The sequence below is a fragment of the Chlorocebus sabaeus genome, chromosome 6 (assembly GCF_047675955.1).
Source record: "Chlorocebus sabaeus isolate Y175 chromosome 6, mChlSab1.0.hap1, whole genome shotgun sequence".
Classification (NCBI taxonomy): Eukaryota; Metazoa; Chordata; class Mammalia; order Primates; family Cercopithecidae; genus Chlorocebus; species Chlorocebus sabaeus.
The window spans coordinates 57,833,981-57,854,901 of record NC_132909.1 but is presented as its reverse complement, the minus strand read 5'-3'; the positions used below and the strand labels follow the sequence as shown (position 1 = coordinate 57,854,901).

The window sequence follows — 20,921 nt, the reverse complement described above, 5'->3', positions numbered from 1 at the left end:
CCTGTGCTGAGAGCTGGGGCTTGTGGGAGCCGCAGACACCAGGAAGATGCCATCCCTGCCTTGGGAGAGCTCCAGAGCAGACGGCGAGGCCCGAGCATCACAGTGAAACCAGTGACAACGTGACGAGTGGGGTGTGTCCCGTGCAAAACGAGGGAGCCGTGTGACAGCCAGACCTGCGCCCTTGGGAGGCCAATGGCGACAGAATAAGGGACCCAAGAGGCTTCTGAAGAGTGGGACTTAGTTTAGGCTCCAAAAGAGGGTGCAGGCCCTAGCAGAGCGGAGAATGCTTAATTTTTTTGGCCAGACCTACAAGAAACTCAACTCCAGCCCTCGTGGCTCTGGCCCCCAGGGCAGGTGACATCTCTGAGCCTCAGTTTTCTCATCTGTCAAACAAGGGGGAAGAGACTGACTTAGCTCATTTGCAGTGGGAGTTGGAAAGACCCCACAGGAAGCTTCCATCTAGCATGGCACAGAGCAGGCACTTGCGGGGTACGGGCAAGAACGATGATCTTATATAGTCCCACGGGGGTTGCAAACCCAAGGCCTGAATGTGGAATCTGGGCTGCATGTGTGTTCTGTTTGGCTCCAGAGATATTTTTAAATAATTGGAAAGAGGTTTAAGAATTGGGAGTGGCCGGGCATGGTGGCTCACGTCTGCAATCTCAGCACTTTGGGACACTGAGGCGAGAGGACCACTTGAGGCCAGGAGTTCGAAACCAGCCTGGGCAACATAGCAAGACTCTGTCTCTACAAAAAATTTAAATATTGGCTGGGCATGGTGGCACACACCTGTAGTCCCAGCTACCTGGGAGGCAGAGGTGGGAGGATCACTTGAGCCCAGGAATTTGAGGCTGCAGTGAGCTGTGATTGTACCACTGTACTCCTGCCTGAGCCACAAGGTGAAACCTTATCTCAAAAACAAACAAACAAACAAACACCACTACAGTGTGAGGGTCAAATCCAGCCTGCCTTCTGTTTTTGTATGGCTAAAAATCCTTCTTTCGCTCTGAGATGGTTAAGAAAATGAACAAATAAAACAAGAGGGACATTTTGGGCCCGGCGTGGTGGCTCAAGCCTGTAATCCCAGCACTTTGGGAGGCCGAGACGGGTGGATCACGAGGTCAGGAGATCAAGACCATCCTGGCGAACATGGTGAAACCCCGTCTCTACTAAAAAATACAAAAAACTAGCCGGGCGAGGTGGCGGGCGCCTGTAGTCCCAGCTACTCGGGAGGCTGAGGCAGGAGAATGGCGTGAACCCGGGAGGCGGAGCTTGCAGTGAGCTGCGATCCGGCCACTGCACTCCAGCCTGGGCGACAGAGCGAGACTCCGACTCAAAAAAAAAAAAAAAGAGGAACATTTTGGCTAATGTGAAAATCGTATGTATCTCAAGGTGAGTTATTTGCAATCCAAACTTCAGTCAAGTTTTCTTGGCATGCGGCCACACCCATTCCTGCACGTGCCGCTTTTGTGCTCCAGCAGCAGGGTGATACAGTTGCAAGAGAGCCTAGCCTGCCTTGGCCTGGCCCTAGAAGCCTGAGACACCTGTCCCCTTGCCCCTTCCAGAGACGGCTTGCTGACCTCTGAGCAATGTGATCAGGAGGCCATGGTAAGCCAGGAGAAAGGGGCGTCCCCTGCAGGGCAGAAGCCTTCCCCCTACATGGCCACAGATGCCCAGAGCACACTTGTGCAGCTCAGAGGGCCTGGGGGACAGTGCACCTCACCAGTCATGCCCCAGGGGCCTCAGATCCCCGGCCTGGCGGCCTGGCCCCTCACATGTACCGAGCACTCACCTGTCCTGGGGTACCGATACGAATCCGTCTTCCTTTCTTCTAGTGCAGGAGAAGGGACGTGAATGACCTCCACCTCGGACTCATCGACTTCCTCGTATAGGATTCGCAGCGTCTTGAGGCCCTCTGAACCTTGGTAGGGGTGGGCAAACTGAGGATGCCGGCGGCGGAGTCCCTGCCATCAGCCCACCCTCTTCTGCAGCACCAGGGCCTGACGCTGGGCACCGTGGGCTCTGAAACCAGAACCCCGGCTCTGCCATTCGCTAGATCGTATGCCAGTCCCAACTCTCTGGGCTTTGGTTTCCTCCCCTGTGCAGTGGGAAGCAGAGCAAGGCTATTCCCAGCATGAACTGGCATGGGAAGTGGCCACGTGGGGTGTAACGGGCTAAACTGTGTCCCCTTTTAGGGCAACGGCGATGTCTACAGTCATTAAGGAACTCTCTAGGTGTTGGTATTGACAGACCACGGAGGTGGTTTGAAGTAAAAGCAGTAAGGGGCAGGAAGGACACAGACTGTGACTCCAGGAGGAAAAGCACGCCTGGGAGCATGTTGAAAAATGGAAGGTACCTACCTTCCCAGGAGGCTGTGGGGCACCACCAGTACCCAGTGAAGCGGTCAAACTCTTCCTGTATGACGAAGGTGGCCACGCCCGCAGACTTGGGGTCGTCCAGGACGTTGGATAAACCTAGGGGGAGGGACGGAGAGCATCAACAAGGGGTGAGCAGCCTGCTAACATTGGGGATGGCCAGGGGCTCCAGGAGAGCATGAGAGAGAGGGAGAGAGAAGGAAGGAGAAGGAGGGAGGGAGGGAGACGTATGGAGAGGGAGGGAGAGCTCGAGCCGACTGTTTTCAAGCAGGGCTGCTCCACCTCACACTGCGGACACTGGGGTTCTCTTGGTCTCTAGGGTGGGGCCGTCCAGGGCACAGCAGGGTGCTGAGCAGTGTCCTGGCCTCCACTCACTCCATGGCAGGCCAGGGGCACCCCTGCCCAAGTGTGCCATCTAAAAACGTCTCTGGACATCGCTGAGCGCCCAGGTTTGGAAAAGTGGGGCCGGGCTTATGGGACGGAGAGGCAGCGATCAGTGACTTGAAACCAGGACAAGGAAGGATGGGGTCACTTCTGGTGAGCAGGGGAGTGGACAGAACACACAGGAAGCAGGTGAGATGTGGCCTTGCCTTGATGGGGCCGGACAGGCAGAGTGGAGGGGAAGGTGTGCAGGGGCAGAAATGCCCAGGAGCACCTGGCAGAGCACCGTGGCTAGGCCGATGCCTGCTGAAGAAAACCACAGAGCGGCCGGGCGCGGTGGCTCATGCCTGTAATCCCAGGACCTTGGGAGGCCGAGGCGGGTGGATCATTTGAGGTCAGGAGCTCAAGAGCCGCCTGGCCAACATGAGGAAACCCCATCACAACTAAAAAATACAAAAAAAAAAAAAATTAGCCAGGCGTGGTGGCGGGCACCTGTAATCCCAGCTACTTGGGAGGCTGAGGCAGGAGAATCGCTTGAACCCAAGAGGCAGAGGTTGCAGCGAGCCGAGATCACACCACTGCACTCTGCCTGGGCAAGAGCACTCCGCCTGAGACTCTCTCAAAAAAAAAAAAAAAAAGAAAACTACAGACCTCCTGGGAGACGTGGCAGGCCACAGAAGGTATGCACGGGAGGGTGGCTTGTGAGGGGTGCATGCAGGAAGACCCTGGCTGTGGGGACAACGGGGCCTTCTGGAAGCTGGTCAGGTAGCTATGGTGGCCATGCACAGGAGGGGCTGGCCCCACCTTGGTGGCAGAAGGTCAGCCGCCGCTCCTCGCCTGTCTCAATGTTGGCCACCCACAGGTCGCTGTTGTTGATGAAGGAGAAGAAGGCAGGGTCGGCAGGGCAGATTTTGGGGTCCATCCGGGGCCCTGAGCATTGGGTCTTGATTTCCAGCGGTTTCATAGGGGACACCTGAGGACAGAGACACCCAGCTCAGGGGGAGGGACCCGCCACACCGCCCCTGCACGCGGCCAGGGCCAGGGCTCACCATGAAGCCGTTCTTGCCGCCATCTCGGCAGTGGAAGAGGCTGTTGCTGGCCTGGAAGAGGAAGAGGCCGCTCTCGCTGTGGAAGTCGTAGGAGGTGATGCCGAAGACTCCCAGGCGCTTCCGCTCCCTCAGCAGCTCCTCCTCCCGAGAGTAGACCCCGTGGTGGGGTGTGGCCTGGAAACATACAGATGATGGGGGCAGCGTCAGCGGGCAAAGAGGATCCCCCACTGGTCAGGGCAGAGATCCTTGGGCTGGGGCATTCCCAAGGAATCTGGCTTTGGGCCTCGCCAGACAGAACTTCTTGCTGGAGCCCCTGACCCAGTGGGTAGCCAAAGATTGCCAGCAAACCTGGCCCTGCAGGACTGGCTGAGTGTCCTAGGAGGTGGCGGGGGAGACTCTGGGGCCAGAAGCCTCCTCACTTCCTAAGCTCCCTCCCCACAGACCCTCTGCACGGCAGATGGGGGCCCCTGGGATGGGCTGTCCCCTGCCTCACACCACCAGAGTGCTCTCTCTGGGTCCCTAGTGCCAATCTTACGGACTCCCCACCCTCCTACCCTGTTCACAATCCCTTCCCATCAAGAGCTTTCAATTTTGTAATCCCAGCACTTTGGGAAGCCAAGGTGGGCGGATCCAGAGGTCAGGAGTTCGAGACCAGCCTGGCCAATATGGTGAAACCCCATATCTACTAGAAATACAAAAATTAGCCAGGTGTGGGTGGCACGTGCCTGTAGTCTCAGCTACTCAGGAGGCTGAGGCAGAAGAATCGCTTGAACCTGGGAGGCAGAGGCTGCAGTGAGCCGAGATTGCACCACTGCACTACAGCCTGAGTGACAGAGCGAGACTTTGTCTCAAAAAACAAACAAACAAACAAAAAAGCAGAATCTAAAGCAAAATTACCCCCTACACTCTGTGGAAAGTAGTGTAAATATGAGGACATTGGCTTGGGGACGCAGAGACAGGCCAAAGTGAGGGCCAGTGAACCAGTGGTGGAGAAAGTGGGAGTGCCAGGATCTCAGAGAGACCGTTAGATATCATTATTGTTACACTGTTATGTTTATGTTGTTACTATGTTATAATGTTATATTATTTTATTGTTATATTGTTACTATTTTAGAGACTGGGATTCGCTGTCTCCCAGGCTGGAGTGCAATGGTGAGATCATGGCTCACTGTACCCTTGCACTCCCGGGTTCAAGCGATCCTCCCATCTCAGCCTGCCAATTAGCTGGAACTACAAGGCGAGTGCCATCAGGCCTGGCTAATTTTATTTTTTGTAGAGACAGGGTCTTGCTGTGTTTCCCAGTCTGGTCTCAAATTCTTGGGCTCAAGCAATCCTCTTGCCTCGGCCTCCCAATCATCAAACACAAAAACACGCCAATGCAAAAGGCATTTTTCCTCCCTCAACCATCCCCAGAGAGCCAACACTGGATGAGATTCATAATTAACCAGTCTCTCCAAAACGGCCTCAAGCCAGGTTAATTCCCAGTCTATGGTGATGCGGTTAAAAGGAACAGATGCTTTTGGTAAGAGTTTCTCTGTCGCTTGAGTACAGGTGGTCGTGGGAAGGAGGGAAGGCTCACCCGCCACAGTCCACAGGACGGAGGGTTTGCGAAAACCCACAGCTGGTGGGGAAGAGAGGTGACTGAAGGTGTGTATGGCCTGTGGGGCTGGCCTTTTGCCCACCTCCTCGCCCACGGTAGGGCCCACGCCCAACAGCACAGCTCACCTGGAAATGATCCAGCATCTGCTTCCAGGACAGGAGCAGCAGAGCCTCTTTCCGGACCTTCTTGGGAATCTCAGAGTAGAGGAGGGAGTTCTCTCGGCTGCCATATGGCATCCCTAAGGGGAGAAAGGAAACACCCAGAACGGGTACCCTGGCTCAGGATGGGGAGATGCCCTCAGCCACGATGCTGACTCCCTGCGCTGGGCCCAGCTGGTTCCCTCTGCTTCTAGAACATTCTGCCAGGCCGCTGGCAGGAAAGCCCTCCCGGGAAAGCTATGGATCCTGGGTTTGCGTATGTAGGCAGTAGGGTCTTCCACCTGAGATACGTCTGATGAATCTTATGGCCCAAATTACCAAAGAAACAGCACACAAGAGGCTGGGCACAGTAGCTCTCGTCTGTAATCTCAGCACTTTGGGAGGCCGAGGCAAGAGGACTGCCTGAGCCCAGGAGTTTGAGACCAGCCTGGGCAACACAGCAAGACCCCGTTTCCAAAAAAAGAATAAAATAAAATAAAACAGACAGAAGAAAAAAAGAAAAAGAAATTGCACACAAGAGAACAACAAGGGCAGTCAGGAACAAATATCCACCTCTCAACAGGTTGGGTTCAGCTCTCCAAGGCCCTTCTTTATCAAGGCTTTTGCAGACGACAAGAATTAAATTAATGTAGGATTAGAGGGAGGGCAAAACCATCAAAAAGGAATAAGGGCCAGGCAACATGGCTCACGCCTGTAATCCCAGCACTTTGGGAGGCCAAGTCAGGCAGATGACTTGAGGTCAGGAGTTCGAGACCAGCCTGGGCAACATGGTGAAACCTTGTCTCTACTAAAAACACAAAAATGCGCCAGGCATGGTGGCACATGCCTGTAGTCCCAGCTACTCAGGAGGCTGAGGCAGGAGAATCGCTTGAACCCGGGCGGCAGAGGTTACAGTGAGCCGAGATTGCGGCACTACAGTCCAGCCTGGGTGACAGAGCAAGATTGTCACAAAAAAAGGGAATGGGGAAGTGTGCACCTGGTCCAGTATTTCCCAACCTCACCCCTAATCACATTTGGGCCTGGACCATACTCTGGGGTGTGGCCGTCCTGGGCACTGCGGGGCTCTGAGCAGCATCCCCGTCCTCCACCCACTTCATGCCAGGGGCACCCCACAGTCGTGACAACCACACATATCCCCAGGTATCTCCCAGTGTCCCTTGCAAGGGCAGAATCACCCCCGACCTCAAACCACTGATTTAATCAAAGCTTCTGTAGAAAATGACGGTAGTGAGAGCTGCCAAGTGAGGGTTTTGGGTGGATTACATGAGTTAAGCAACGTAAAGCTCTTGGCACAATGCGCGTGACCCTCTGTGAAATCAGCGTATTTCGTCAGTAGGACATGGCTTTCCACGTACGCGTGTCTCTGCGCTTGGGACAGGTCTTACTGGGGAACGCGTGATCAGGTTCTTAGTGGCAAATAAAATAACTGTGTATTTTCCAAATGCTCACATCTTAGATTTGCTGGATGACGGGATCATTGTCATTAGAAAAGGGAATGGCAGAAGCAGGATGGTAATCCCTGGGAAGCTTCGGTTTCTCTCCATACAACGCCACTGAAAAACCAGGACAAGGCTCCTCCAAGCATAAAGCGGTCCAGTGGCCCACAAACATGACATGGCTAATGACGCGTCACAGACAGCATGGAGCCCTGGCCCCTCCTTGCTCTATTTTCAACCCTGAGTTTCTCCAGGAGGAAGCCTTGGATTGGTGCTGTCCTGTCCTCTTTTCAGGACCTCCTCATACTTGTCTTTGTTTTTTTTTTTTTTTTTTTTTTGAGACAGATTCTTGCTCTGTTGCCCAGGCTGGAGTGCAATGGCACGATCTTGGCTCACTGCAGCCTCTACCTCCCAGGTTCAAGCGATTCTCCTGCCTCAGCCTCCTGAGTAGCTGGGATTACAGGCATCCGCCACCACGCTGGCTTATTGTGTTTTTTTTTTTTTTTTTCAAGACAGAGTCTTGCTCTGTCACCCAGGCTGGAGTGCAGCGGCGTGATCTCAGCTCACTGCAACCTCTGCTTCCTGGGTTCACGCCATTCTCCTGCCTCAGCCTCCCGAGTAGCTGGGACTACAGTCGCCCACTGCCACGCCCGGCTAATTTTTTGTATCTTTTTTTTTTTTTTTTTTGAGATGGAGTCTGGCTCTGTCGCCCGGACTGGAGTGCAGTGGCCAGATCTCAGCTCACTGCAAGCTCCGCCTCCTGGGTTTACGCCATTCTCCTGCCTCAGCCTCCCAAGTAGCTGGGACTACAGGCGCCCGCCACCTCGCCCGGCTAGTTTTTTGTATTTTTTAGTAGAGACAGGGTTTCACCGTGTTAGCCAGGGGGGTCTCGATCTCCTGACCTCATGATCCGCCCGTCTCGGCCTCCCAAAGTGCTGGGATTACAGGCTTGAGCCACCGCGCCCGGCCGTATCTTTTTTTTTTAAGAGACGGGGTTTCACTGTGTTAGCCAGAATGGTCTCGATCTCCTGACCTTGTGATCCACCCGCCTCGGCCTCCCAAAGTGCTGGGATTACAGGCTTGAGCCACCCGGCCTATTTTTTGTATTTTTAGTAGAGATGGGGTTTCACCATGTTGGCCAGGCTGGTCTAAACTCCTGACCTCAGGTGATCCGCCTGCCTCGGCTTCCCAAAGTGCTGGGATAACAGGCGTGAGCCACCACACCCGACCCTCGCTTGCTTTTAAGAGAACAGGAAGGCCACAAGCTCACCGCCTCCAGGATTAGTGCTTAATAAATAATATCTGTGCCATTTTTATTTCTTGTTATAGGCAGCCGCAGGGTCCTCCAGTTTCCCCCTGCTTTCTTTCTGTGTCCTGACTGAAAAATCACAGAGTGCCCTGACCTCTGTGGCCCAGCCAGTTGCAGGTTTTTCCCTGCAGGCTTGAACCAGAGCCTAGAACATTCCCAGGCACCGATAAATACCGAAAGGCAGCCCCGGCCCTGAGCCAAAATCGTTAAACCCTCACATAAACTCTATACCCTGAGACCGCTGCCGAGGATACACCTGAATATAGAATGTACCTTTTCTCTGACGCCCACTGCAAGGACACTGAAGCCCACCCTGCACCGAAGGCCCCTAGGAAATGCTTTGGACTCATCCCCCTGGTATTTAGGGTTCCTTTCTTTGGAATCCCAACCAGCCCCATCTGGGGATGGCTCAGGGCACTTCCTTGTGGGAACTCCTCTGCCGCTGCCTTTGGGGTAACTGTAGCTGCGGGTTCAGTGGGATGAAATAGAACCTTCTCACTATTCACAACAGCAAAGACACAGAATCAGCCTAAATCCATCAACGGTAGACTGGATAAAGAAAATGTAGTACATGTGGCTGGGCGCGGTGGCTCACGCCTGTCATCCCAGCACTTTGGGAGGCCAAGGCGGGCCGATCACGAAGTCAGGAGATCGAGACCATCCTGGCTAACACGGTGAAACCCCGTCTCTACTAAAAATACAAAAAAATTAGCCGGGCGTGGTGGCGGATGCCTGTAGTCCCAGCTACTCCAGAGGCTGAGGCAGGAGAATGGTGTGAACCCAGGAGGCGGAGCTTGCAGTGAGCCAAGATCACGCCACTGCACTCCAGCCTGGGCAACAGAGTGAGACTCCATCTCAAAAAAAAAATAAATAAAAAAAAAAGAAAGAAAATGTAGTACATATATACCAGGGAGTATTATGCAGCCATAAAAAAGAATGAGATCATGTCCTTTGCAGGGACATAGATGGAGCAGGAGACAATTATCCTTAGAAAACTAATGCAGGAACAGGAAACCAATGCAGGAACAGAAAACCAAATACCACATGTTCTCACTTTAAAAGTGGGAGTTAAATGATGAGAACACATGGACACATGGAGCAGAACAGACACTGGGGCCTACTGGAGGGTGGAGGGTGGAGGGGGAGAAGCAGACAAAAGAACTATTGGGTACTAGGCTTAGTACCTGGGTGATGAAATAATCTGTACAATAAACCCCTGTGACACAAATTTACCTGTGTAACAAACCTGCACATGTACCCTTGAACCTAAAAGTTTGTTTTTTTGAGACAGAGTCTTGCACTGTCGCCCAGACTGGAGTGCAATGGCGCGATCTCGGCTCACTGCAACCTCCACCTTCTGGGTTCATGCGATTCTCCTGCCTCAGCCTCCCGAGCACCTGGGATTACAGGCACACACCACCATACCCGACTAATTTTTTGTATTTTTAGTAGAGACAGGGTTTCACTGTTAGCCAGACTGGTCTTGAAATCCTGACCTCGTGATCCACCTGCCTCGGCCTCCCAAAGTGCTGGGATTACAGGCGTGAACCACCGTGCCCAGCCAATTTTTATTTTTATTTGGTTTTTTGGGATGGAGTCTCACTGGAGTGCAGTGGCACGATCCCAGCTCACTGCAAGCTTCGCCTCCCGGGTTCACGCCCTTCTCCTGCCTCAGCCTCCCAAGTAGCTGGGACTACAAGCGCCTGCCACCATGCCCAGCTGATTTTTTGTATTTTTTAGTAGAGACGGGGTTTCACCATGTTAGCCAGGATGGGTTTTTTGGTTTTTTGTTTTTTTTAAAGAAAGAAACAGCAACTTCTAGTTGTGGCAAGGAACACAGGTTTCCCACACGTGATGAAGCATGCTTGTGAAGTACAGTAGTGACGGAAGGATATACTTAAAGAAAAAGATTAGATTAACAGGGTTCCTTTTAAAGTGTATTTATGAAAAATGCAAAGTTCAGTGAGATGTGTGTGGGAAGGAGAAAAATCGTGTGGAGAGTCAGAGGTGAGCAAAAGAACCCAAGTGCAGGAAACACGACTCAATCTCTCAGAGCCCTTGAGGCTGCTGGGACCCTGACCGTCCGGCCGCCCATGGGGATGAGAGTCGAGTGATGTGTGATTTCGTTCGTGTGAAATGTCTAGAATAGGCCAATCCACAGAGATAGGAAGTGGGTTCATGGTTGCCCAGGGCTGGGGAAAGATGGTTGACGGGGATGGGGTTGCTTTTTGGGGTGAGGGAATGTTCTGGAAGTAGACAATGGTGATGGCTGCACAACTCTGTGAATGCACAACTAAAAGCCACTGAGTTTCACACCTTCAAAAATGAAACTGTGTAATGTGAATTACATCTAAATTTTCAAAAAGCACCCTGGGCCAACAGGAGGGGTGGGAGGGATGGGAGGGCCTGGGCAACTGGTCCACAGGGACTCTGCGGGAGAGCGAGAGCTTTCCAAACAGGAAGTCAAACCCACAGACTTGCCAAGGACGCCAGGGCCACCTCCCTCCAGGCTGATTAATCAATGATCACCAAATGGCCCCTGCCAGCACATTCCTCGGGCGAGCTGCTGCTGGCCGCACCATGATGGTGACAACCGGCCTTTGAGGCAAGGCCTGGAGGTGACTGCCAAGAGCTGTGGATTTCTGATGCCCCATCCCTCCTCGGACCTCCCTCACCAGCTCTGCCCCTGCAAACACGCCTGCTGCCAACCTGTCACCCACCCACACCCCGGCGACCCAGGCCTGCGCAAACACCGTTTCCCGTCACTGCACGCTGTGGCCTCAGGTGGCTGGCCTGGTGGGGGATTGTGATCCACAAAGGGCTGGGCTGTCCCCTGGGTCTTGGCCTGGGACGCCGGGAGACAGGAATTCTTGCTTTCCCTTCCAAGGGAGTTCCAGAGCTGTCTGGAACCCTGCGGCCTCCTCTAGCCACAGAAGTCACCGTTTGCAGTGGGGAGAGGCCGGTCCGCATGGGGCAGGAGCGGGGTTGGGAGCGTTTCCCAATGCTGCAGCCTGAGGCCTGGAACCTGAGCCAGCCCCAGCCCTTCTTCCCGGCAGCAGGAACTGCATGTCCCCCTGCTGCTCCTGCTAGCCTGACGCTGGGGGCTTCATCATGTGGATCTGAAAGAGGCCTTCCGGAGGGGCCCAGTGATTAGCTCCACATGCCCCACAGCAAACATGGTGCCTGCTGAGGACACGGGTCCCCAGAGGGAGCAGAGGGGACAGGTCCCATGCTTTGAGCAGCAGGCCAGGCCTGGCCTTGGAGTCTGGATGCTGGGCTAGTGCTAAGAAGTGTTATTATTACTCAGAGGCTGTGGGGAGGCCTGCCCCGAGAACCTGGATGTGACGTGAGCTCAGCGCTGCCCATGACAGTGTTAAGTGACAGACTGGAGTAGGTGAAGGGTGAATGTCACCCAGAAACGGGCAGTCTGGTTTCTGAGCTGCTCTACGTACGTTCTGGGGTTTCTGCCAAGTTCATGCCCACTGGGGTGGGCCCCCAGTACCTCCCGGGTATTGTGAGGACCTGCCCGTCCGAGCCCCAGACACGCACAAGCCACAGGCGACCCGACGACCTCATCTATGCCGAGTCAATATGATTCTTTGTCCCGGAAATTTGGAGAAAGTTCCTCCGATTCTGCTGGTGGCTAGAACCTGAGGCACGGAATCCCAGGGGCCGTGGAGGGTTGTAGAAGACAGGTGGGCAGCCAGGTTGGGTGGACCCATGGAGACGCACACACGGGAGGATGCCTGGCTTCTGGAAGGCTCCGGTTCTAAGGTGCTGCTTCCTGAGGTCCAACAAGCTTTCTGCTCTTGGATTCCATGGGATGCCCCTCTACTTTTACTCCAGGGGTACTTCATGGCTTAGACGAGCTTGGAGAGTTTCTGTACCTTTTAGCAGCTCGGTGGAGATTTGAATGACGGCCCTGATAGAGAGGTGTCCGCACCCTGGGGCTTGGGTGTGGAGGCTACGTTACACAGAGAGACAAGCCTGTGCAGCTGGGATTAAGTGAAGGCTCTTGAGCTGAGGAGATGATCCTGGATTACCCAAGTGAGCCAGATGGCATCATGAGTCCTTATCAGAGGGAGGTAGGCCAGGCACGGTGGCTCACTCCTGTAATCTCAGCACTTTGGGAGGCTGAGGCAGGCGGATCACCTGAGGTCAGGAGTTTGAGATCAGCCTGGCCAACATGGAGAAACCCCGCTTCTACTAAAAATACAAAAATTAGCTAGGTGTGGTGGCAGGCACCTGTAATTCCAGCTACTCGTGAGGCTGAGGCAGGAGAATCACTTGAACCCAGGAGAGGTAGAAGTTGCAGTGAGCTGAGATCGCGCCATTGCACTCCAGCCTGGGTGACAGAGCGAGACTCCATCTCAAAAAAAAACAAAAAAAAAAAAAAAAAAAAGGCAGAGGGGAATTTCAGACAGAAGAGGAGTAGGAGAAGGAGGCTGTGTGACCATCAAGGCAAGAGGTTCCAATGTTGTGGCCACAAGCCAAGAGATGCCGGCTGCGACCAGAAGCTGGAAGAGGCCAGGACTGGTACGTTGATCTTGAATTTCTGCCCTCTAGAACTGTGAGAGAATCACTTTCACAATGGCAGCCACAGAAAACTCCTCCAAACACCCTGACCAGGAGAGCAACCCCAACGGGAGCAAGTGGCCATGGATGCCACGGGATAAAAAAGAGGCAATGGCCCATGGCAGCCTTGGTCTGGACACTTGCCGTCATAACAGCCAACCTCTCTCAGGTAACTGAAACTCAAGCCATTTCAGTCCGATTTCTCCCAGACTAGAGTTGGCCAGCATTCTTAAAGGCCCAGACAGCCTGGGTACAGAGGCTCACGCCTGAAACCCTAGCATTTTGGGAGGCTGAGGCAAAAGGATTGCTTGAGCCTAGGGGTTTGAGACCAGCCTGGGCAACATGGCAAAACCTCGTCTCTACAAAAAACTGTCTGGGCATGGTGGCACGTGCCTTTAGTCCCAGCTACCTGGAGGGCTGAGGTTGGGAGGATCATCTGAGCCAGGGAGTTCCAGGCTGCAGTGAGCTGTGATTACACCACTGCACTCCAGCCTAGGCAATGGAGTGAGACCTCATCTCTAAAAAAAATAAAAAATAAAAGACAGTAAATGTTTCTGGCCACGTGGGCCATATGATCTCTGCTGCGGTGACTCTCCCGCTGTAGCTTGAGAACAGCCAAAGTTGTCAGGAAACTAATGGGGACCAGGAAAACCTGACTTCTGAAGAAGGCTGTCGCCTGCCGACCCATTCTGGATGATTCTTCCTTTTAAATTCTTTGTTTGCCAAACCGCCATCTGACGCCCACACCGGCCTGTCTGTGGAGAGGGACTGCGCTGACAGGGGAAAGAGGACAGCCACCTGGTGTCCACCTCGGTCACTGTCGTTAGCACGTGGTCAGCCACAGGCAGAGGATGACAGCCGTTCACTGGTTCCAATGCTGGCTGGGGCCGCAGCACATGCGAGCCTGGGCTCAGAGGCTGAAGGCCCCACCCTGAGTCCCATGGATGAGCGCAGCAGCCTGGACAAGGATCCTAGTGCCACCCCACCCCCAAGGAACACTTGGCGATGTCTGAGGACGTGGCTGCTCCTGGCATGGAGTGGGTGGAGGTCAGGAACACTGCTCAGGACCCTGCAGTGGCCACACGGCCCCACCCCAGAGAACGATCTGGCTCCAGTGTCCGTGGTGCCAAGCGAGAGAGACGCTGCCTGTGGTGCCCAGCCATGTGTCACGCTGCTTTCAAAGACACAGGCCTGGCTGATCTCTCCAAGGTGTCCTTCCTCCCAGCTCTTAAGGCCTCTAGGTGCAGTGGGCACCATCTGGATATCCGCTGCCCAACTCATGGGAGCCGGGCCCACCGTGGCTGCAGAGGCTGCTGGAGAACATGCAGCCTAACCCGCGCCCTGAAGGCGTTTGTGGTGCAGAGGAGCCCAGTCCCATGAGGCACTGCAGACGCTGTAGAACGAGCTGCATGCAGGCACATGCCCAGAGGAGGAAGTGTTGATCCAGGGCCTGCAGCAGGGGCTGCAAGCGTGTGGCAAGTTGCCCCTGTGCTGTCACCAGCAGCAGACCAGCTTCCGCCATCCAGGAGGCTTTCCTGGAGCCTCAGGATCCTTCCTGATGCGCTTCCGTGGTAAGCTCCCACCGGAGTTACTCCCAACTCCCTCTAGGAATGGTTCAGTCCAGTCCTGTTTGTCATGAGCCCCACCCAGCCTGGACCAGGTGGCTGGGAAGTGACTCAGGGGGTGGACCCAGCTGACTAGCACTGGAAACAATCTCCGGGCTCGGAGCCACAGGGCCAGCTTAAGCCACGGCATCCTGGCCACACAGAGGAGCGGGGCTGCCCTGTGCATGGCTCCCTGCACGGCTGATCCTCCGGGGACCTCCCCACCCACCCTGGGCAGCCCTTCCCTGTAGTCAGAGCCGTCTGTGGCTGAGCCTTGAAGAACAGCACGCCCAGGGTCCGGCCATCCGAGCACATCTTCTGACTCCTGCAGACCTCTGGGAACAGAGAGGACCAGGGCACCGTGGTCCCAGATGCTGTCCCCGCCCAGGCGGCCTGCAGGGCCCAGCTTACCCAGATAGTAGAGGCGGTGGGAGTGGGGCCCAGACTCATCCGTCTTCTGCACAAACTGGAAGTCGTGGGGCGCCTTGTTAACAATGAGGCCTGAGTACTTGCGGCTGCCGTGGATGATGCTCCGGAGCCCGTCCCAAGAGTGCTTCTGCACCTGGAAGCGGGCGGCCGGGTCATCCGTGGCGGCTGCATCACCTCGGTCGGCTGTTGGGGTCCCGGTGGTGGCCATCCTCTCAGCTCCCTCGGAATTCAGCGAGAAGCTGTGGGGAGGAAGCAAAGACCCTGAGAAAGGAGAACTGCTTTACCTACGAGCTGCTCCAACACTGCCCCTTGTGAGGCACTCAGGCTCTTCCGGATGAGCCCACCCCTGCCGCTTCCCACTCCCTAAACCCTTCTTGGGTTGGTTCACCTCCACCTCTCTCCATGTCACCAATGCTGCTAAGATTCAAGCCACCATCACCTCTCCAATGAATGATTTTTAAAAACTTTCTTCTTTTTTGGAGATGGGGGTCTCAACTATGTTCCCCAGGCTGGTCTCAAACTCCTGGCCACAAGCAATCCTCCTGCGTCAGCCTCCCAAGTGGCTGGGATGACAGGTGTGAGCCACCATGCTGGGCTTCGGCTGAATGACTGAAACCACCTCCCACCAGGATGTTCCACATCCACTGCCAAGACCCCATGGCTTAAAACCCTTCCTGGTTTTCCACAGTCCCCGGGATAAGAAGCAGTCCTCGCCACACCTCAAGGCCCTCGCTGACCCCTGCCAAGCCCTTGAATCTCATCCTCCTTACTCCCGTGCCCCAGCCAAACCAGCCTTCACTCAGCTCCTCAAACAGGCCGAGTTCCTTTCCACCACAGGGCCTCTGCACATGCTGGCCCTCTTGCTCGGAGTGTATTTTTCCTCACTTTACTTAACTTCACATATATATATATGCTTTGTTTTTTTTTTTTTTTTGAGACAGAGTCTTACTCTGTTGCCTAGGCTGGAGTGCAGTGGCATGATCTCGGATCACTGCAGCCTCTGCCTCTCAGGTTCAAGTGATTCTCCTGCCTCAGCCTCCCAAGTAGCTGAGATTACAGGCGCCTGCCACCACGCCCAGCTGATATTTTTGTATTTTTAGTAGAGACGGGGTTTCACTATGTTGGTCAGGCTGCTCTCGAACTCCTGACCTCAAGTGATCCACCTCCCTCAGCTTCCCAAAGTGTTGGGATTACAGGCGTGAGCCACTGCACCCGGCCTGCTTGACCAACTTCTAATCAGACCTCAGCTTAAGTACTTGGCAGGCCCTCAGAAGCCTCGCACAACCATCCAGGCCGAAGCTGGTCCTCCTGCTCACCTTTCACACGCCACCTGGCTGCCCCCCTCCCTCCACCGTCATCATAGCAGTTATTTGTGGGACCCCTGTCTCCCCCACATCTGTCCCATTCACAGCTGTGCTCCCAGAACCTTAGCTGGTGGCTGGCACACGGCAGGCATCTCGCGGAGCACTGTGGAATGACTCTCTCTCACCGGGCCCGCGGGGAGACACGCTGGGTCTCGGGAGAGGCCCGGGCGTGAAGGAATGAAAAGCCATCCTGGTCACCTGTGCTGTTGGCTTGCTGTCCAGCCAGGGAGACGTCTGGCCTTCACTGGAATTTCCAGAGCCTCGCGATGGGGGAGGTGCAGGTGACAGGGTGAATGGCACACACTTCCCCAAAGAACATCCCACTCGCTCCTCCCACTCAGGACCCTCTGGATCTGCAAAGCAGCCACCACGAGCAGCCGCTGCAGTGTCACAGCTCCCGCCACCCCACTCCCGCCCTCACCTGACTGGACTGGCCAGGCAAATATTTGTTTTACAGAAGTCTAAACATGGCCGCAGTGACCCAGTTCTGCAAGAGCCAGTGGTCTGGAAGGGGTGGCACCGGGGCCGGTCTCACTTCCCTTTGTGGGCTCCGAATGACTGCCGACCGTGCCAGAAGCCCTGTCCTCTGGGACCAACAGCTTGGCTTGGGGAAGTCACTGCTCGCTCGGAGGAAGTGGGAAAACCCAAGGGAGTGGACAGCAGGGACCGGGTGTGAGAGAAGTAAAGGGCAGAGACGAGTGGGCCGCCTTGACTCTGCGGCGTGCCAGTTCCGGAAAGACTCTGCCTCATGCCAAGGGGAGTCCCCACAGGCTGACCAATCCAAGAGAAAGAGCCCCAGCCTGCTCTGAGAGGGAAGAGGAGAAAGAGCTGCAAGGACGTCAATGAGTGCCTTTGGAAGATCAGGACCTGCAATTGTCACCTCACTTGGGCTTGTGACAGCCCATTCTACAGGTGGGGAAACTGAGGCTGGGAGGGCATCGAAGCTTGCTCCCAATCAGAGCCGAGTGAATGAGCAAAGGGGGTTCGAAGGAGGCGGCCCGGCCCCCAGCCTCCCACTGAGATGCTGTGTGACAAGCCCAGCAAATGCAGCAGGAAAAGCCACAGTGCAGCCCCGAGAACTTCCCATGCCGTGCTGTGAGACACCCGTGTCTGTGGGAACCCAGAGAGCTTCCCATGCAGTGCTCTGCGAGACACCCGTGTCCTGTGGGAAGGTCCTGGAAGCCAAGGAGAGTAGAAGCCACCTCAGTATGGGACATATGAAAGGCTCATGGGGCGGGGGGCCCCTTGGGAAGGGGGCTTCTGGGTATCACGGCTGTGGGCTGATTTCTGGAGGCTCCTCTCCAACTCGACCCCAAAGAAATGACAGGGGAAAATGCTTCCCTTGTTTCCTCCTACTCCATCCAGGCAGGGCCAGCGTGTCCTGCCCTCCAGCCAGGAGGAGCACAGTTTGTTAGTTCAGCTCCTCCTGAGATGGAACTAAAGACACGAACCAAAGGATATCAGCACTTACAGGGCTCTCAGGTCACCAGGATGTCCTTGCCCACTGCAGAGCTGCAGTTCCCCTCTAGGGCAGTGGGGAGCCACGAGCGGTGTTAGGCAGGGGCTGGGACCAGGACCGCCTGAGCATTCAAGAACCCACTCTGTCCCGAGCACTGCTGGCAACAAGCCCAGAAAACTGAGCCCGGGGAGCTCCTCTGAGCGGCCTAAGCACCCCTCTAAGCTGCGCTGCCCCAATTCAAGCCTGGCTCATGGCAGCAAAGAAAAGATATGACCTTCAGAGCTCCCAAAGCGGCCACCCGTGAGCAGAAAGTCTGGAAGCACCTACAGAACCGTGTGGCTTATTTCCACGGCAAAGAACAATAAAAATGATCTTGCCTCTGATCACCACAGACAGCCCAAGAAGCAAAAATTCGATCCCGGAGATGAGAAACGAAATGAGACATCGTGAGAAACTTCCAGGAATCTTCTGGATGTGGCTAGACTCTTTAGCTTGAGCTTCCAGACAGGCCGAGGCTTGGTGCTGGAGCCTGGCCCTCTGCTCACCTCTCTTCTACCCGGAGGCACGGCCCGGACTGCAGAGAGGCTGGTGAAAGAGCGAGGCAGCGAGCGCGGGCGAGCCTGTGACTGGCTTTCTCCACCCAGCGCCACCCTGTGCTGCGGTTCAGGGGAGTCAAGAGTTTACACAGCTGCAGAGATGAAAGCGGATTCCAGGCCACTAACTCAAGTCTACCTACTCCTTTCTTCAGCCAATCAGCTGGGTGCCTCTGCGGCCTGTGACGCCACCAGCAAACAGCTCTAGACCTTCTGGCACGGTCTCTGTCAAGGCTGGGTGGCAGATCTGTGATCTGCTTTTTAAATTTTTCATTTTTTTTTTTTTAAGAGACGGGGTCTTGCTATGTTGCTCAGGCTGGTCTCAAACTCCTGGGCTCCAGCGATCCTGCCACCTCAGTCTAGCAAATAGCTGGGATGAGACGGGTGCAAGCCACCGTGCCCAGCTCCAAAGCTCTGTGATCTGTGTGTCTGAGACGGTGCTTTGGTGGCGAGCAGGGGCGCGGGAGTAGTCAGAGATGGGGGAAGTATTCGGACACCCAGAAGGAACTGTAGATTCAGTGCTGACTGCGGTTCTGAGTTCGGGCCGACCACAAGGTGATAAGGCAGAAAGAAAGGCGGGAGCCCCTGGCTGGCGTGGGGCAAGGGGCATATGGGGTGGTGAGGACAGGGTCCTACCCACGCACTAGATGGGGAAATGCCTCAAGGTGGACTTTAGGCAGTTGGCCTGGGCCAGGCAAGTGCTCCTGCAAGTGGGGGCTGCTGGGGAAACAGCATGTCATCCTCTGTTGTACCAAACTGCCCCCAGCACCGCCTGGGCCTTTAGCTTTGATGAGCAACCTTTACAGAGTCACCCAGCAGCCTGTGCCCAGGTGGGACATTAGTGTGTGCAGATAAGGGAAGGGACACAGATCCCCTTCAGTAACTGACCCCTAAGGCATGTGCCCACCAGACACTGGAACCGCCGGGTTTTAGAGCCCACAGCTGGGCCAATCACAGCCCTTCACACCGTCCCCGTCTTTCCCGGTCCATTCTTCAGTTCCCTTCCTGACTGAGCATGCTCCATTAAAGCAAACAAGCCTAAGAGTATTAGAAAATTGAGGCCAGGCACTTTGGGAGGCCGAGGAGGGTGGTCAGGTGATCGAGACCATCCTGGCTAATGTGGTGAAATCCCGTCTCTACTAAAAATACAGAAATTAGCTGGGTGTGGCAGCACACGCCTGTAGTCCCAGCTACTTGGGAGGCTGAGGCAGGAGAATCGCTTGAACCCAGGAGGTGGAGGTTGCAGTGCACCGAGACCACACCACTGCACTCCAGCCTGGGTGACAGAACGAGACTCCATCTCAAATAAATAAATAAATAAATAAATAAATAAATAAATAAATAAAAATGGGCTCAGTCAGGTTGAATGGCCTGTCCAACGTCACCCAGCGAGGAAGGGGAGTGGAACCCCAGTCTCTTGGAGCCCCAAACCCACATCCTTACAGTGAGATCAGTGGTTCTCACTCAGGAGTGAGTCTGCCCCCAGTAAAACTTGGCGATGTCTGGAGACATGTGTGGTTGTCTCAACTGAGGGGAGTGCCTGGCACGAAGTGGGTGGAGGCCAGGGACGCTGCTCAGCATCCTGAAGTGCCTGGGACGGCCCCACCCCAGAGAACATTCCAGCCCCAATGTCCACAGTGCTGAGGGGGAGACCCCACACTAGGCCATGCTGCCTCCTCGCTCGAAATAACCAGAACAGCCTTGGGGACCTGCTGGGAAATCCAGGGGAGAGGGAAAGAAGGGGCCTTCCAGATCTCAGACTGTTGGGGAATTCCGGAAGCTGGGCCACATCTCCACTGATCAGGGCCTCCAAAGCCAGCCTCACCTTCTCCAACTTCCGGTGTTCTCCTTGTCCAGGCGCAGCTTCTTAACCTTCCGCATTAACCGCTCAGCTGACCTCAGGAGGGCAGGGGTGCCTGCGGGCAAGCAGGAGGAGAGACCAAAGGGCTGCAACCCCAGCAGGTGGGGGGTGGGCGCTCCTGCCCCCCTTTGTCCCCTCCCCATTTCCCCAGGCAGTCCTCCAAGCCTCCGGGAGCACCCTGAGGCCAAGGGCATTCTGAAGAGACGATGCTTCAGGCTCTGCCCTGAAATGCAGGAGGTGCTGGGCATTTGCCAGAGACCGGCATCTTTCTCAACAGGAGGTTCCTTTCAAGGTGTGAAGTCCCTGGGAGTTTCAAGTGACTCCAGGGACAGCACACCAGGGCACTTGCTGGAAACAGAAGAATCCCAAATTCCTCACTGTGGCCGCTCCCTGATGGCCCTGGTGACCTTGCCTACTCGCTTCGTCCTTGACCGTGACCTTTGGCCGTACTTGCCTCCTTCCTGTCCCTCAACACATCCGCTTGCTCCTAGCACACGGCTTCTGCACGACGCACCCCTTGGCCTGAGATACCAGTTCCCTGCTTTTGATATGACTTGCTCCTTCTTGCCCTGCGGCTCCTGATACCACCTCTTCAGAGGTCATTCCTGAGCGCCCCATCTGAAGATGCTACCTAACTGTCCCCATCACCACACCCGGATGCTGACGCGATGGCCTGGACCATCATTCCGGTGGTCCCCTCCCCAGGGAGAGTGGCTCTCACCTGGGGG

General features: G+C 55.2%; 1 protein-coding gene across 4 annotated transcripts in view; it reads right to left on the bottom strand.

Moving 5' to 3' along the window:
• Positions 1–20,921, bottom strand: part of DPP9 (dipeptidyl peptidase 9) — a 50,518-nt gene that overhangs the window by 26,385 nt on the left and 3,212 nt on the right. For all 4 annotated transcript variants that reach the window (XR_005239074.2, XM_037994536.2, XM_037994535.2 and 1 more), the window contains 7 exons: positions 20,158–20,248; positions 14,899–15,155; positions 5,531–5,643; positions 3,806–3,979; positions 3,561–3,729; positions 2,361–2,474; positions 1,793–1,921 (listed from right to left, as the gene is read on the bottom strand). Coding sequence is in view for 3 of the 4 variants with exons in the window: in XM_037994536.2 (XP_037850464.2) it covers positions 1,793–1,921; positions 2,361–2,474; positions 3,561–3,729; positions 3,806–3,979; positions 5,531–5,643; positions 14,899–15,155; positions 20,158–20,213 (1,012 nt within the window). In the remaining variant the exon portion in view is untranslated. The remainder of the gene's footprint in view (positions 1–1,792; positions 1,922–2,360; positions 2,475–3,560; positions 3,730–3,805; positions 3,980–5,530; positions 5,644–14,898; positions 15,156–20,157; positions 20,249–20,921) is intronic.